The 16,977-nt window shown below is 39.2% G+C and overlaps 1 protein-coding gene across 3 annotated transcripts in view; it reads left to right on the top strand.

The window, feature by feature from the left end:
* Positions 1-16,977, top strand: part of pard3ba (par-3 family cell polarity regulator beta a) — a 256,267-nt gene that overhangs the window by 164,418 nt on the left and 74,872 nt on the right. For all 3 annotated transcript variants that reach the window (XM_049469675.1, XM_049469674.1, XM_049469676.1), the window contains 2 exons: positions 2,591-2,806; positions 7,473-7,665. In XM_049469675.1, the coding sequence (XP_049325632.1) occupies positions 2,591-2,806; positions 7,473-7,665 (409 nt within the window). The remainder of the gene's footprint in view (positions 1-2,590; positions 2,807-7,472; positions 7,666-16,977) is intronic.

The following is a 16,977-nucleotide window of genomic DNA, read 5'->3' as shown; positions in this document are numbered from 1 at the left end:
ACTGAAACACTCAGGGTTCCTCAGTGTAGGGCTGTAGGATGGCATTTACTGGCGCTGTTGAAAATATTGTAAATCTAAGCTTACTTAAAAAATTAAGGGAAGTGCTTTAGTCACCCAAATAAACAGTTTTCAGGAGAGAATCTGTGTCGATTAACATCAAGCACTTAAAAAGAAAATGTTTTTTTAAAGAATTTAAATTTAGTTTACTTAGCCGCTCCCCAAGAAAAAACATGGCGACACCCTTGTTCCTTATTCTTGTCGCACAAAGTGTTTTATATTCTGTATAATCTATATGTAAAATTACGTGTTGGAGCGGGGGTTATGGTATGGGGTTGCTTTCTTTTTAGGAGTTGGGCTCTGCCCCTTAGTTCCAGTATAAGGAAATTTTGGACAATTTTATGCTCCCAACATTGCAGGAACAGTTGGAGATGGCCCCTTCTGTTCCAGCATGAACTGTGCATCAGTACTCAAAGCTAAGTTCATAAAGTCATGCATGAGCCAGTTTGGTGTGAAATAAATCGACTGGCCTGCACCTTGTGGAAACTTTCAAGAGTTGAAGCTGTTGTAGTTGCACAGGGTGGGTCAACATAATGTTAAACCCTGTAAATTAAGAATGGGATGTCACTCAAGTTCACTTGTTTGCAACGAGCAAATACGTTTGGCAATAAATTGTATGCAGAGAAACAGGACTGAAATACTGTTTGTTTTATGGAGAATATGTGGTACGAACACTGATAGGGTGAATAAAGTAAATTCAAAAGTTAAACTGTAAGCTGTTGAATTTGCATATTGTTGTGGAAACTGTTGTGGCCTTCTTACTGTAGCTTTACTGTGTAGGAAGTGACCCATATGCTTGTTTCATCTTTATTATTGTTTATCTGTCACTGTTCTTTTTCACCTTTGGATTTGAAAGGCTTGAAAATGAACACACACACACACACACACACTCTTAGTGGTTTGTATTCGAGTGCAGCTTGATATCAGTAGTTAGTGTAACACTGTAGCTCAGAGTATCAAGGCCTCGGTTATTTACACTGCTGTACTCCTCAGTCCAGTTCTTGCAGTGCCGAATGCCTGTCTGTCTGATCTAGTCTTCATGCCTGAAAGATTATAAATGCTTTTGTCTTTTACTATCTTTTTACCCTGAAACCTGCTTTAAAACACTGAATCTACACTCACCCCTGCATGACGGTCTGACCTTTCTAATGCCTCTGTTTTTTTTTCTTTGTTTCCTGATCCACCCCTTTCCAGAACATGAACTCGTCTGCTCTTTGTTTGTTGTTCCATCCATCCTCTTCCCTGCATTCTTGCTGCCGCTGTACCTGCTCTTTCTTTCACTGCTCTCAGTTCTACTTCTGCTTGTTTTTTCTGTCAGTCTCCTCGTCTTTACCTCCTTCCTCTTCCCGCTCTCAGTGCTTCTCCTGCTGTGCCTTTTCTCATTTGTTTTTCTGCATGCCTGGAGCTTCTTGTTTCATAGACATTCTTGTGCTTTAACCAAGTTGTTTGCTTCTTAGCATTGGAGAACTAGAAATATTAGACCTTTGTGGACATTCTTCTGCTTTTACCATGATGTTTGCTTCTTAGTAGACCTGTCATGATTACTGTCTTTTAATAGACGATAGAATAAATTGTCTTAAATTATTGCAAGTAAGTAATTTGTTGTCACTACTACTGTATAATTACTATATAATTGCAAAATAAAGCAGTTATACTCTAGTTTTACACATTCTACAGAACTATATAATTTGTTTATGTATATTTCATGCAATTGAAATTTTTCTTCCTAGATGATTATTGAAAATGTTTGATGTTACATAAAAGTCTCATAAGTCTAAAATGGCAGACTTTACAGGAGAAGGATAAAAACCTTAACTTTCAATGGAAGTTATTCCAAAACACTGTGGAACACTTATATTGGTCCATTCATGATTTTATTTTTTTCATTTTACAATGAACAGTGATGATATACAGCAGCTAAAAACATGTAATTTTGCAATGTAATGATATTCCTTTTAAAACTAGCGGATAAATTATTTTGAAATGTTTTGTAAGTAGAAGAGAAGTTTACAGTTTAGCTGTTATTTACAGTTTGCCTTGTTTTATTATTTCTAAAATAAAATGAAAACTTAATAGGAGCTGTTAAATTATGCTTTATGCTGTATTGTGCATGGTAATCCCTATTTTCTTGTCTTTTTTTTTTTTTTGGTTAAATAATATCTCATATTTTCTGCTTCTAAGGACTAAGCTTTTTTTCTTTGACAAGTTTTTATTTAACCTCCTCAGGCACTATGTTCTGTTTTTCGTCTTATTTCTGAAATATTCTTTTCTTCTGTCTCACAGTTTCCTTTTTCTTTTTTTGTTACTCTTTTACACTTGTGTTTCATATTAGTTGAACATCTCTTCTTTCTCTGCGTTGCTCAATTTTTTCTTTTCAAAGGTTTAACCTACATTCATCCAAACATCAACCAACAATATGTACTCAGTCTGATTCCTCCCTCCATTCTACCCCTCCCCTACACCTTACTCTACCTTTCCACCAATCCCCAACTCCCTCACTCTCACTGATCCCACCCCTCTCCCTTCCCATCAGTGTCCTCAGCCTCCAGAGGCCAGCCGGTCGGCCCCACGCTGGGCCTGCAGAAGTCCAGTTCTCTGGAGAGCCTGCAGACAGCCATGGAGGAGGTCAGCAAGAGCGAGACTCCCTTCCACCGGCCCGCCATGCAGATGGTGAGAGGCCGAGGCTGCAACATGAGCTTCAGACAGGCCATCGACAAGTCCTACGACGGGCCTTCCGAGCCTGACGACGGTAAGAGCACAAGCATTTCACCCTGTTCATACACATAATAAACCTATTTAAGTCCTATACAGATTGTTAACTTACACTGTAGTCAGGTCGTGTAGCCGTCGTTGCTATCAGACTGTACTCAACAACTTAACATAGAATTCTGAGTTAATCTGGATTAAAATCACTCTAATTCTACAAAATGGTGAAAACTGTACACACTCCCAGTTCATACTGGATCAGCAGTAAACATACTTACGATTCATACTTACGACCTCACAGACTCATACTGGATTCACAGTTAATACAGTCTGTAAAAAATGCTGACATATTGCTGATTAATACTGGATTAAAACCCCTCCAATTAATTTACAATCATTCAAAAGTTATTCTTCTTGGCCTCTAAAAAATACAATGCAGATTCTATTTTACAGCCAGGCTGTTCGATCAGTACACGTGGCAAATTCATACTGGATTAAAAAAATGCTTCACAGTTATTAATCAGCCTGTGAAAATGTCATACTTCAAATTCATAGGGGTTTAAAACCACTCCAAAAGAATAAGCATCAATGGTAAAACTGCACACACTCCACAATAATACAACTATTATTACTAAATATGTAAGACAGTTATGAGGTATTTCAAAAAAAACAATCCTGTAAGCCTATAGCCAAAGGCACAATGTAGATTCATACTGGGTTAAAACTAATTCCACTAATTCCTGTGTGTCTATAGACAGAAATACACACTGCATATTCATACTATATTGAAACTAATTTCTAAGTTTTTTTTGTGTCTCTAAGAGTGACACATTGGAAATACATACAATACGTGCTTTCTTAATCTGAGCCAGAAGAGAGAAGACAGATGAGAAACAAGGCTCATATGTGCTTTCTTAATCTGTACTGGAAAAACACCATACACATCTACACCCTGGGACTCTTTTGCCTCTTTACTGTATATACTGTTTATTTGCACTCCTGGACACTTGTCACTTTACTGTACATCCTGTACACTTGCACTTCTGGACACTGTACTGTACATCCTGTACACTTGCACTCCGGGACACTTTATTGTACATCCTGTACTTTTGCACCCCTGGACACTACACTACGCACCTAACTTAAATATAATACTTGCACATGTTTATGTTTATGTTTAATAGTCATATCTACTAATACCTCCTATACTTAGTTTATTCTTTTACTGCACTACCTCATATCTACGACTGTTTACTTCCACACTTTCTATAGTTTTTTTTTGTATTTATATATTTATGTATATATTTTTTTAAGTCTCAATTTAGAATTTTATCCCTCAATATCTATCTATCTATCTATCTATCTATCTATCTATCTATCTATCTATCTATCTATCTATCTATCTATCTATCTATCTATCTATCTATCTATCTATCTACATACTGAATTAAAATAATTTCAAATATACTTCTTTGAATCTGTAGAAAAAAATATTCACTTCAGATTCATACTGATCAAAATAAGCTAAAAAAATCGCTTTAGTTTATTATATTTTCCATTTCTAGCCCACAATAAATGTACTTGTATAAAATAGAATGTAATTTCGAACATGAATGATAAACAAGTAAAATAATTGCATCTTGAAGGATTTTTAAAAGTGTGCACAGCACTCATCTATCATTTCTTAGTGTAAGTTGATTAAAGGTGTAAGAGGGTGTATTTTGCCGGTCAGTCTGAAGTCTAGAAGTGACTACACACTAATGAGGCTTTAGTAAATTCAGGGTGAATGTGATGGCAGATGTAAATGATGTATTACGATAGCACAGACTCAGTGGTGATGCTGCAGTTTTCTGTTTATATTGGCGACAGTGGAAGCCGGCAGTTGCATTAATGAGCCACTAATGAAAAGTGTGTGCACTGAATAGCTAATGAGACGGACTGCTGGTGCATTTAAAAAAGAGCGAAAGACGCTGTGCCAGACATGTGTTTAACATTAGCTGCAGTACAAAGTGAACTACCACTGTCCGGCCTGATCTCAGAAATAAACCCGTGTCCAAAACGCAAAAAATACTGACTTGATGACTTGCTGTCCACACTGAAGAGGCAGTGCAGGGATGAAGATCTCTGTATCTGCATTAAAAACTAAAAAACAGGTGTCATAGGTGATCATAGTTGCCTTTACTTGGGGTGATTTTCTTGTTTGGAATTTTTTAGTTCAAAGCAAAATTTTATCTAAAAAAAAAAAAGAAAAAAGATGGCTTCGGTTTGGATCAGCTGAACCATGGTTCGGTTTCATCTGCAATGTTAAATAATTTTTTTGGCCAGTGGTTCTAAATCGCTGCCACTATAATCAGGAGATTGCTGGTTTGAATCCCGGTCATGCAGATTGCCCTCAGCTGCCGGAGCCCTGAGAGAGCATAATAGGCCTTGCTCTCTCTGGGTGGGTAAGTGGCGCTCTTTCCCTTTATCGCTCCAAAGGGTGATGTCAATCAACACAAAGCATCTGTGAGCTGATGTATCAGTACAGAGTCGCTGCGCTTTCCTCCGAGTGCGCTGTGATGCTACTCAGCAATGCTTCATCTGCAGCAGTTGGAAAATAGGAGACTAACTTCACATGTGCAAATTTAAGGCAGGCTATCGTCACCCAATAAACAATAGAAGAAGAAAAGGAATTGGTGTTTAGTGTTACACAGCAGAACAGACCTAACAGATTGCACTGTATCTACTGTAACTGTAGATTGACCCTTATTTAAAAACAGAAATATAAAACATTATAAACAGTGATGCAGACTCTGTAGGTTGTGACAACATAACATAGTAAAGTTTTTTAGTCCAGTCACTAAACTGAGGTTTGAAACCAAAGCTAAACTAAAGGTATTCAAAGTACCATTTACACAAACCTTGCTTTTTGCACATTATCATAACACCTTGGCATCCCCCAAGCAATGCCGTAACAACCACTTATATGACTGTACTCCTAAACTACTGTACTAAAGCAGCACGTTCAGCAACTGCCTCGCAACACCTTAGCAACCACATAGTGACACCTTAACAACCATTTAGCAACACCTTAGTAACCAGCACCCATAACCTTTTTACAGCACCATAGCAACACCATAGCAATACCTTAGCACTCATTTACCAGCACCTTAGCTTACCAATGAAACCTTATCTTACAGCAACACTGCAGAGCTACACCCACTCTCGCCATTTGTGCAGGAACTCTAATTTATTCTAAATTTATACAAAACAAAACAAAAAAAACGAAAGATGATGGGAAGCTCGATAGAGGAAAGCAGAAATCTGAGGTGTGTGTGTGTGTGTGTGTGTGTGTTGGTACAGTGTGTTCTGAGGTTGCAGTGCTAAATGAAGAAAGGCAGTCTTGACTAAACACTCGAGCCAAGAATCTGCTCTGCATTAATGAAAGTGTGTGTTGGCTGGACGGCTCTCGCTCTGAAGGCCAGACTCTGGGCAGCGGCTCTGCTGGCCTGCTCTAAAACTGGCTGCTGTTTATGAATCTGTCTTCCTGACTTTCAGCTACTTCTGAAAGGTTACCACAATATTTCTTCGTTTGCTTTAATATTATACTCTCCCTTCCAGTTTTTCTCTGCTCCCTTTCGGCTTCTCGCTGCTTACCGGTCCCTGTCAGGACAAACGAGCCGAGCTGTGCTCTGGAGGATGGTTTCTTCAGGTGTAGACTACAGGAGAAGAATAAAAGAAACTAAAACTAAATGTAAAATATTTATGTATATTAAACTGGGTGAATAGAAATGTATATTATCCGTTTTAGCGATCTATAGGCAAGCTGTCAACTGAGCACCATGCAGCTTGATTTAGGGCGTGTCTGTGTGTCTTTGCTATCGTAACGACCGGAAAAGTACACCTTGCGCAGCTCGAAACATGCAAAAGGCATGTACTAATTTTCTTAATTAATCAAAGGTCTGTTTTTGGCGTAACATGCAATAAACCAATCAGCGTGTCACTTGCCATTACCTTTAAGAGCCAGGTGCACTTTTACTCTGGCAGATTGCTATTTTAATGGCGCAGCGTTTCTTTGCACAAGAAACTGACCTTTCTTGTGCTTTCACGCTGTGAAGGTGTGGGAACAGGTAATTTACAGAAACAGCAATGTTGTTTTATTTTATATTCTGTTTACTGCATGTTCTTAGTTGTATGTATGTAACAAGTGGGGGTGTACAAGTGTGTTGAGCAGAGGTGGCATGCCTACGTTGCCAAGATGGCAATAAACGTCTACATGATGACACTGTTGCCTAGGTTCTAATCAGACAGTAGTGCACTTCTAGGCTACCACAACCATCAGTGTAGATATATTCACAAGTACTGTTGCTATTTTAAATGACGCATGTGCAAGGCATGAAAATAGACTGTTCTGGGGTGAAAGATAGCAATGAGCATTGCAACACGCCTTGTGCAGAGTCTAAGATAGGGCCCCTAAAGTCATGAAAGCATTTTTTTCCAGATGCTTTACCCAATAAACTATACAAGAATTAAAATAAGAGAAACTGGTAATGTGCTGACATCTGCTGCTGATTCCTGTATCTACTGTAACTGTAGATTCATCCTCATTCAACACACATAAAAACAAATCTGCACTTGTGCTGTGTCCCATGACTTTTGCCATTTTTTATGTCCGTGTATACCTGAGGTTGACCACACTGAAAAGCTCTTGCCTCTTTTTCTTCCTTCAGATTATTCAGATGATAGCTCTGGCAGAGACACTCCTGCAAGCAACTCCTCACGCCAAGAGCTAGAAGACGGGGCTAAAGAGAAGAAGAAGAAGACCAAGAAGAAGAAAGAGAAGAAAAGCAAAGCAAAGAAGAAGGACGACGTTCCTGAGGAACAAGACAAAAAGACGAAGAAGAAGGGATTTGGCCTGTTAAGGTAGGAGATCACAGTTTCTCTTCAGCTAACATCAGAATGTCTATCTCTGGTGGCATTAAAGAGAACTTTGGAACCATTAAGGAATATTGTAGTTGCTTCAAAGGGTTCTTTAAGTGAGACGTTTTACAAAGACAAAGTAATTTCTTGTTTTTTTTTTGTGATGTAAATGTAACAGGCATTTACAGCCATTTCTTTAACCCTAAAAAAGTTCTTCCATTATGCAATGCTTGCAAAAGTATTCATACTTTCATCCCTTGAACTTTTTCACACTTTGTCACCTTACAACCACAAACTTCTATATATCTATTTTATCAAGATTTTAAGTAATAGACCAATGCAAAGTAGCACGTAACTGTGAAGTGGAACAGAAATTATACATGGCTTTTACAATTTTAATCAAATAAAAATCTGTAAAGATAAAATCCAGTGCAATCAATTACCTTTAAAACTCTTTTAATGAGTTAATGTCCTGCTGTGTGCTGTGTGTCTCAGTATATATACAGCAGTTTTGTGAAGGCCTCAGTGGTTTGATATAGAGAACACTAGTGAACAAACAGCATCATGAAGACCAAGGAACTCACCAGACAGGTCAGAGATAAAGTTGTAGACTTTAAAGTTTAAAGCAGGGTTACATTATAAAAACAAAAACACATCCCAAGAAACTCTGTTCAGTAGATTATCCAAAAAAAGGAAAACGCATTCTACAACTGCAAACCTACCAAGACATGGCCGTCCACTCAAACTGACAGATCAAGCAAGGAAAACTCTGGTCATAGAAGCAGCTAGGAGGCCCATGGTCACTCTGGAGGAGCTGCAGAAATCCACAGCTCAGGTGGAAGAATCTGTCGACAGGATAACTATTAGTTTTGCACTCCAAAAAACTGGCCTTTATGGAAGAGGTTATGTGGTCAGATGAGACCAAAGTTTGCTGGAAATAGAAATAACAGAATAAGGTTATGTAATACCTCAAAACACCTTTACTCAGAATTTCCAAACTAGACCACTACCATTTAATTAACACCTTAAAACGGACATTAATAATAACTGCTAGTGCTAACGTACGATAACAATTAGCCTGCAAATTTATTTTAGTATGAACAACAGCAGTTCATATTAAACTGGCTGCAGCTTTCCCTTCAGCGTTACAGGATGTCCAACATGTGTCTGAAATCAATTAATTCCAAATTATTCATGGCTTAAAGGAAGTGCCGGTTTGCCGAGGACTTGAGTTTGTCCAGCAATCCTTTTAAGAAGCTTAAAGCAGTGAAGGTTTGAAATAGGCCTGCTGCTGACCCAGCGATGGAAGGAAAGGGCAATGTACTCTAGTAAGATTAGGGAAGGCCCCCTGGTGCAGCTGCGCGCTGAGGCCCAGTGGTAATTACTGCACTATGGTAATTAAAGGCATGGAAAAGTATACCTCTGCAGTAGTCCCCAGCACGGGCACACGGGAGCAAAGCCCGCCACTTTTAACTCTGATTGACTGGCTTATCTTCAGCAGGCTTGTGCTTGACTGTATGCAGGGCGGATTTTAATATCCATGGACATGGAGACATTCGTCCAACCAACTTCGGCCAGCCAGTTTAAAATGGTGGTGTAGTTTTCACCTTTTCTCTCAGTGTTGGAGGACGTTAAGCATCAGGGCTAAGATCAGTGAAGCGATTTATGTTCACCATTGCCCCAAATGTAGCCAAGACTTAAGGCCAATATATACTTCTGCATCGAACCTACACCATAGCTTGTTGACAAGTACCCTACGCCGTAGCTCAACGTACACATTCCTGGAAATGTAACTATGCATCAGATGACGCAGTCAGCCGCAGCTGCGATTGGTCTGCGGGCCTTTAAACTGCAGAGCAATGCTGAGCCGCTGATGCGCGCACACAGAAGTATAAACGCACTCTGCAGCATAGTGCACTCTCGCTAAGGTGTAGCTTTGACGCAGAAGTATAAGTTGACCTTTTAGCATGGCTAACAAGTGGCAAGCCTTCTAGCCTAGGTCTTCCCATCATGAAACGTGTCATGGCTAGACAGGATTCAGACATGCGCAGATGCAAATTAACCTATATTTAATTTAATAAAATATTAAACAATAGAGTAGTCAAAACAGGCAAGGTCAACACCTGTAAACAACAGCAAGAGGGAGTAAACATACCAGTAAATACAAAAAACAGGACCTGAAGTAATAAACACAGGCCTGGGGAAATGTGTTGTACAAGGATAACCCATCAATACTCAGCAAGGAGTGTGTGTAGTGAGGGTGTATATACATATATGTGGTGTAACTGTGACGCCTACCACAGACTCTGTAGTTCCTTTTTCTGACTCTGCTGTTCCCGTCTATGGACAATCCCCGGTCCGGAACTACACCTCCCAGCATGCACCTGACAACACCACGTGTTCGGACTCATTTGTGCGGGCTACGTCACCGGAATTCTAGATTGTGTTCAGGTGTTGGTAATTTACTTCAGATATAACTACCTGTCTGTTTGTCTCGTTTTTCGCGAGGTATTTTCCCTGTTTCACCAGCGATATACTGAGCGTTATTTTCCTGTGTGTATTACCCATGTATGACCCTTGTTTGTTCTTTTCGACTACGTTTTTTGCCTTATCCTTTTGTTCTGTTTGTATTGTGATTTTCTGGTTTATTGAACTCTGCTTCTGGTTAATGGTTTCGTTTTCGGTTTGTGATTCGGCTCTGATGTTTTGGTTGGTTGTTTTTCTGGCTTTGACCCACGCCTGTTATCTGACTACGCTATCAGCTTACGTGCTTTATAATAAAGCCTCGTTTTGTTTTTACCGCGAGCGTCTGACTCCCGTCTGTGGCGTTACAGTAACAGGTGTAATCAATATTCAGGTGATTGGCTTCCAGTTAGTGTTGTGTGCAGTGTCATGTAATCGTAAACTGGAGTGATCAGTGTCAGTGTGCGGTGCATTCTGGGCATTGTAGTCCAGAGACTGGAGATCGCAGACAGAGCTGAGGCTGGGAGAGGTAAGAGCGAGTTTAGCACCAGGCATGACAAAATGTTACCAAGGCTAGGATGATGAAGACTAGCATGTAGCCTAGCTTGTAGTTCTTTCAATGCACATGAATCTGTAAACATTTTTGGAAAACCAAAAGACAATGATATCTGAGTGTCCAGAGGGTCCAGACTGAGGCACATCTGTGCAATTCTAATTCTAACTGCATTTCAAACCACCACATAAACCTGATATTAATGTGTTTAAACTGCCAGCCCAAATCCAGCCCAAATTTTGATTTTATGATTTTTAGTCTGGACAGCCAGAAACCAGATAAAATCTGATTTTGCAACTACATTTTGTACAGATTTGGACTTAAAAAAATTAATTGTATTTTAATGTGTCTTTTGCATCACTCACAGCTCAACAAACTACCTCTTCAAATACAGAATGTGGGGGTCTGAGAAGAGCATCAATGATTAAATCCGATCTGATCGCTTAAAAATAAAAGTGTGGACAGTAGTTTTAACTCATCTCTTACGGCCCAACTCGTTCCAGGATCACAACATAAAGAAAGGAAGATTAACCAACTGTTAATGATCATAAAGTCACTTTTTCAGTTATCCGCTAAAATTGAAAAGGTCAAAAATGTACTGGGGATAAATATTAAAAGAGACTCTTAGAAGAGAGAGTCAAACACAATTAACCTATGAGACCTAGTAGTGAAGATAAAGACAAAAAAAAAGGGCAAGAGCTCAGTTCCAGAGAGTTTAAGTACTTCTAATTGCTTTAAAGTGCCACCTAAGAAGACCACCACCACGCTAACCTCCACCATTGGTTCATCCTCTATGATAAACCATTCCATCCCTGAAGGTGTGGGGGTTTGTAACAGATCTGATTTGAGAAACAAGTCCAATTTGCCTGCATCTGAATGCAGCATATTTCTTCCTGTGGTTTCTGACTGTCCAGACTATCTATCAGTCAATCTAGATATGTTAAAAATCTGATTTGTGCTTGCAGTGTGAACATAGTCATTGTCTTAGTCTTGTATAATGGTAATTGTTTGCTACCAAATATGGCATTTAGTTAAAATTCCTCAAGTAAAGCTTGAAAATGTAAGTAAAGTCTTGTTTTCCCTTCAAATATTCCTTTAATCATTGGAACTATTGGACCCGGCATCTTTTGCTCAGCCATAAAAGCCTCGCAGATTCTGAAGCCATTTTGTCTTCAGAAGGTTCCAGCTCGGCTTGTGTCGGTCTTCATATCGTCACGTAGTTGACAGATGTTTTCCTCTCTGTGATTGTGTCCAGAGATGCTCATTTCTCTCAGTTCACTTCTATTTACCAGCTCCAACGAGTGTCATTTCTGCTTTCTTCCAAGCGTTTCTGATAAACCTGCCAAGAACACTTAATGATGGCGGCACTGGCAGCCAAGCGTCTGCCTTAGCGGCGTTTCCAAACACATTCTTACTTCTGGAGCTGGCTCTGATACCGCTGGCCGCCTCATTATTGAAAGCGAAATGCGGCTTAATTAGCTATAATGTTACGAAGCAGCCGTAATCTACTTGTCCTCAGCACTGGATTTGCTTGAAGGCTCAGAGCAGGTAAAAAAAAAAAAGGAGGCAAATGAAAACCATATGAAACTAATTCACGGCCCACGAAGGACGCTGGGTAATGATGTAGCAGAACAAATTGCGGCGGGTAATTTCCTTTTTTCCTTTTGCACGGGGTGTAAAGGTTTTGTTTATCGGGTGTTAGAGCGGGACTTTAAAGCTTTTTTTTTTAAAGAGTTTCTAAAGGCACTGGTTGCAAATTCCATTGTTACAATTTCTTTTTAACATTCTCTGGCCACTTTACTAGAAACACCCATTACAACCTTGGACTTCCACTCAGTGGCCACTTTATTAGAAACCCCTACTACTACTTCTACTACTACTACTACCACTACTTCTTCTACTACTCTGTACTTCCACTGACTGATCACTTTATTTAAAACCCCTATAATGCCCATATATTTCCACTCACTGGCCACAGTGTCACACAAAGTCTTTGTGATGTATCAAGAGCCACGCTATCCAGGGTAATGTCAGCATACCACCAAGAAGGACCAACCACATCCAACAGGATTAACTGTGGACGCAGGAGGAAGTTGTCTGAAAGGGATCTTCGGGTGCTAACCCAGATTGTATCCAAAAAACATAAAACCACGGCTGCCCAAATCACGGCAGAATTCAATGAGCACCTCAACTCTCCTGTTTCCACCAGAACTGTCCGTCAGGACAATAAATTATTGTGGTCTAAAACCAGTTGTTGCAGTTTCCTTTTCCTACCCCTGTATATGTCCTTTTTATCAAAAAGAACAGGCATTATTTAAATCTAAATCCAGCAAAAAGTGTTAAATGCACTACCTCCTCTTCACCATCAAAACATTTTCTTAGTAAGAGAGTGATACTCTTTTTTTTCTGATTGCTCACTAAAGTGTACAACCTCGATTTGGTCTGCCATTCAACTCCTCCGCCCAACTCAGGCACAAGCACTGCATCATGCCTTTTTTTTCCCCGACATAAAAGCATGCACACTCATCCACTGTTTACAAATCCATTCGCTGCCATTGCCGCCCAGCGTCCCAGTTGGGAAGTAAACCAAATCCGACTCGACCTCAAGCCCATTAGCACGGCCGTTCCGCTTCTGCCCGGGATCCGTCAGCCTGGTGTCATGTTGTAGAGGCAGATTACGCTTTAGTCCGGCCGAGCCGGGGCTTGTGCAAGCTTAGGTTATGAAGCTTGTTTACAAGCAGGCTGAGGGTTGTGACAGTAATCTGTGATGGGCTGAAATGGAGATGATGCTTTAATTTACTTAATTTCGCACTTTCCTGCAGCTTTCTTCACACAAGTGTGCCATATTTCTGAGAACTTTCTGGAACCTCTCAAATGTCACTGGCTTGAGCTTGTCATTGGATTCACAAGGTTCTGGATGTTTTAAAATTCTAGTGCTGTCTACACATCATTTTTTAACAATTAGGCATGCCAGAGTGTATTTGAGTTGTTTACCTCCAATTGGCAAAACAGCTGCACTACAGTACATTAAAAATCTAAAGTTTTCTTTGTATAAAACTCTTCACAGTACTTTTCATGGAGCCCTTCAATGTTGCCTAAAAGCAAGAGCATAAATCACTGAGGGAAACAACCCTCCACAAGTAACCCTTACGTATAAACATAAGAAAAAGTACAATGAGAGGTAGCGAAACTCAATAGGAACAATTCTCTAAGATCATGAAAAAGAATGAATGAAAGGAATCAAGAATCTTAAGGAAACAAACTCCAACATGTATTATACATAAAATAGGAAGCTCTATCAGAACAGGAACTATTGAGGGGAAAGTAAACCTCAAGCGGGAAAAGTCTCTAGGAGCATGAGTAAGAAACATTGTGAGGAACCAACACTCAAATGAGGCAACTCTTAAAGAGCAAGAGGAAGAACCACAGACTGGAACCAAGACTTAAAAGGAAGAAGAAGCTCCCTAAGAGCATGAGTTAAAACCAAATATCAAAAGAAACCAAGACTCAGATGAAGAAAATCTTTAAGAGCATAAGTAAGAAACACTTAGAGAATCCAAGATTTAAAATAGTAATGTGACAATTTGACGGTTTCACTAAAACTGGTGGAAATGCAGGCTGGTACACGAAAAAACACCATGGTTCTTATATAGGTATATAGAGATATAGGAACCATGACTAGAGAAGAAACTACCTTAGAGCAAGAAGTACAACTGAGAGAAACAAAGACTCAAAACAAGAAACACCCTTAGAGCAAGAGGAACCACAGAGAGAAACCAAAACTCAGAACAAGAAACTCCCTTAGAGCAAGAAGATCCACTGAGAGAAACAAAGACTCAAAGAAGAAACTTCTTTAAAGCAAGAAGGACCACTGAGAGAAACAAAGACTCAAAAGAAGAAATTCATTAAGAACATGACAAGGAGCCACTCAGAGGGACCAAGACTTAAAATAGGAAACTCCCTAAAGCATAGAGAAAGACTAATTACAGGAAACAGGACTCAAAAGCAAACTAAATCAAGAACTAAAAGAAAGCATGGTCTGAGAGCATTAAGAACAATCACTGAGAAGATTCAAGGCTCAAAAAGAAGACACTTCCAAAAAGCCAAAGAGCACAATGAACTGCTAAGCAGAACAATGTATACTAGCATAAAAAGGATTATAGAGAGCACCCAACTCCTTAAAAGCATGAAGAACCACTTAGGTGAACCAAGTCTCAAAAAGGAAGCACTTGTCCTCTTCTGGGCTCTACTAGTGCATCTATTAAACAAGTAAAAGAAGCTTTTGCAGCAAGGATTTACAGCATTAAACAGTCTAATTTGTTTAATCTGCAGTGTTACTGCTAAACTGACCTGGATTCTATCATAGATGTCAGTTTGGCATGAGATGCCAGGGAACACTGTGAGATCTCCCTTTCAGATCCACTAATCTCCAGTGCTGAGGTATTGTAATAGTCTTTCCAAAACATCGTCATTTAAACTAACAACAACAAACCGAATCATAGGTTTTAATATGTCCTGGAAACAAACATTTGACCCAGATGACATCATGATGAGAAAGAACGCTCTGTGAGACAGAAACAGAAACAAGTATTACTCACCAACCTACATACAGGGTTGGTACACCTCTGGCTTCCAAATTTAGTACTGGGCAGCTTTTGAAATTCTTTTTTGACTGAATTTTTGAAACCCAACCTATTGACCTTTTTAAAAAAATAAAAAATAATTATGAGTCCCCAGCTGTTTTTGAGGATGTCTGACCCAATGCCTTAAGTTTGGGTCAAATCAGTTGCATCATTCGATGGATCATTCGCTGGAACATTCATTGGCTAGATCACTGGATTGTTCATTAGTTAGTTTTCTAGAGCATTCTTCGGATCCTTTGTTGGCCAGTTTCTCAGATTGGTTGTTGGTTAGTTCGCTGAAAAGTTCACTGGTTCATTTACTATGTGCAAAAGGCAAAAAGATGCCTAGCAGGTTTAATATTTAATCTTGACCAGGTGGCAAATTTAAATTCATTAGTATGAAATGTGTTGTGAAGTTCACTACAGCCAATGAGAGCAAGACCCAGTGTTGCTGATCAGTCATGTAATGTGCACACCACATTAACTTGAAATATTCTTATGTAGTGTAAACCAGGCTTCAGTGACTGTTTTCTGTTTCTGTTTAATATAATTTTTAATATGGTTCAACGGATATGTTACATAATCATTGCACAATAATTGACTAATAAAAAATGACTCTATTTCATTGAAAATAAGTAGAATAAGTAATGCTAAGCAAAGTAAACAAAACTAATTCTTAAAAAAAACTTTTTTTTTAAGTCAAACAAGCACTGGATGTTAATCTACACAGAATTCTCTCCTGAAAACTGTTTATTTACAGTAAGTTTAGATTCCCAAATTTCTCCAGCACTAAGGCATTAGCATTAGCATTAAAGTCTAACCACTAGCTGTTAATGCTGCCGGACAGAGCTACACTGAGAAACCTCGAGTCTTTTGGAAAGCACACTACAGGCCGATAATACTCACCTTTGGTTGGCTAAAGAGCTAACGCTTAGCGCGGTGAGTGGCTAATGCTAATACTGCTCCAGTCTCGGTGCTGGAGAACTAAACTGAAACTCCTGTATAACACTGTAATTCAGCGGAGTGGATTTACTGCTCTTTACAACCTGACTGGTAGATTTCATACACCAGATTATAAGGCGCACTGATTTTTTTTTAAAAAGGGATTTTAAATATGGTGATGTTCTAATCCTTAACTAATTAAAGAAAAAAGAAATTAAGCTCAGTCAATACGAAACATTTTTTAGGAACTTTGAAAGTATCCTCAAATGCAGTTGCAAAGAGCATTAAAAATGTTATGATGAAACTGGCTCTCATCAGGACTCCCTCAGAAAAGGAACATTTTTAATTTACTGCATGATTCCATATATGTTCATTCATAGTCTGGATGACTTCGTTATTCATTTATAATGTAGAAAAGAAGGTGTGTCCAAACTTTTGACTTGTACTGAATTGAAAAATACAATTTTGGCAAAGTTCCAAAGATGTGACAAGTTAGGTTCTAGGCCACAGCACTGCAAGGACAAAAGGCATTTTACTTTAAACCACATGCACCATTTATAGCCCCACGGAGAGGCATGAACAGTGGCATGAATTAGAGCGTGGAGTTCCACAGCTCATAAAACCCATAATAACCCTTCCTCACACCAAACAGATTTACAGCAGCTCCGTGTCACCAATTATATATTGGCCACCTTTATAATGTCAAACCTGCCATGATATTTTGCTCGCCTTCAT

Source organism: Astyanax mexicanus, chromosome 21 (genome assembly GCF_023375975.1).
Source record: "Astyanax mexicanus isolate ESR-SI-001 chromosome 21, AstMex3_surface, whole genome shotgun sequence".
Taxonomy (NCBI): Eukaryota; Metazoa; Chordata; class Actinopteri; order Characiformes; family Acestrorhamphidae; genus Astyanax; species Astyanax mexicanus.
Note: the sequence above shows the minus strand (reverse complement) of the source record. Positions and strands in the feature narration are given on the sequence as shown.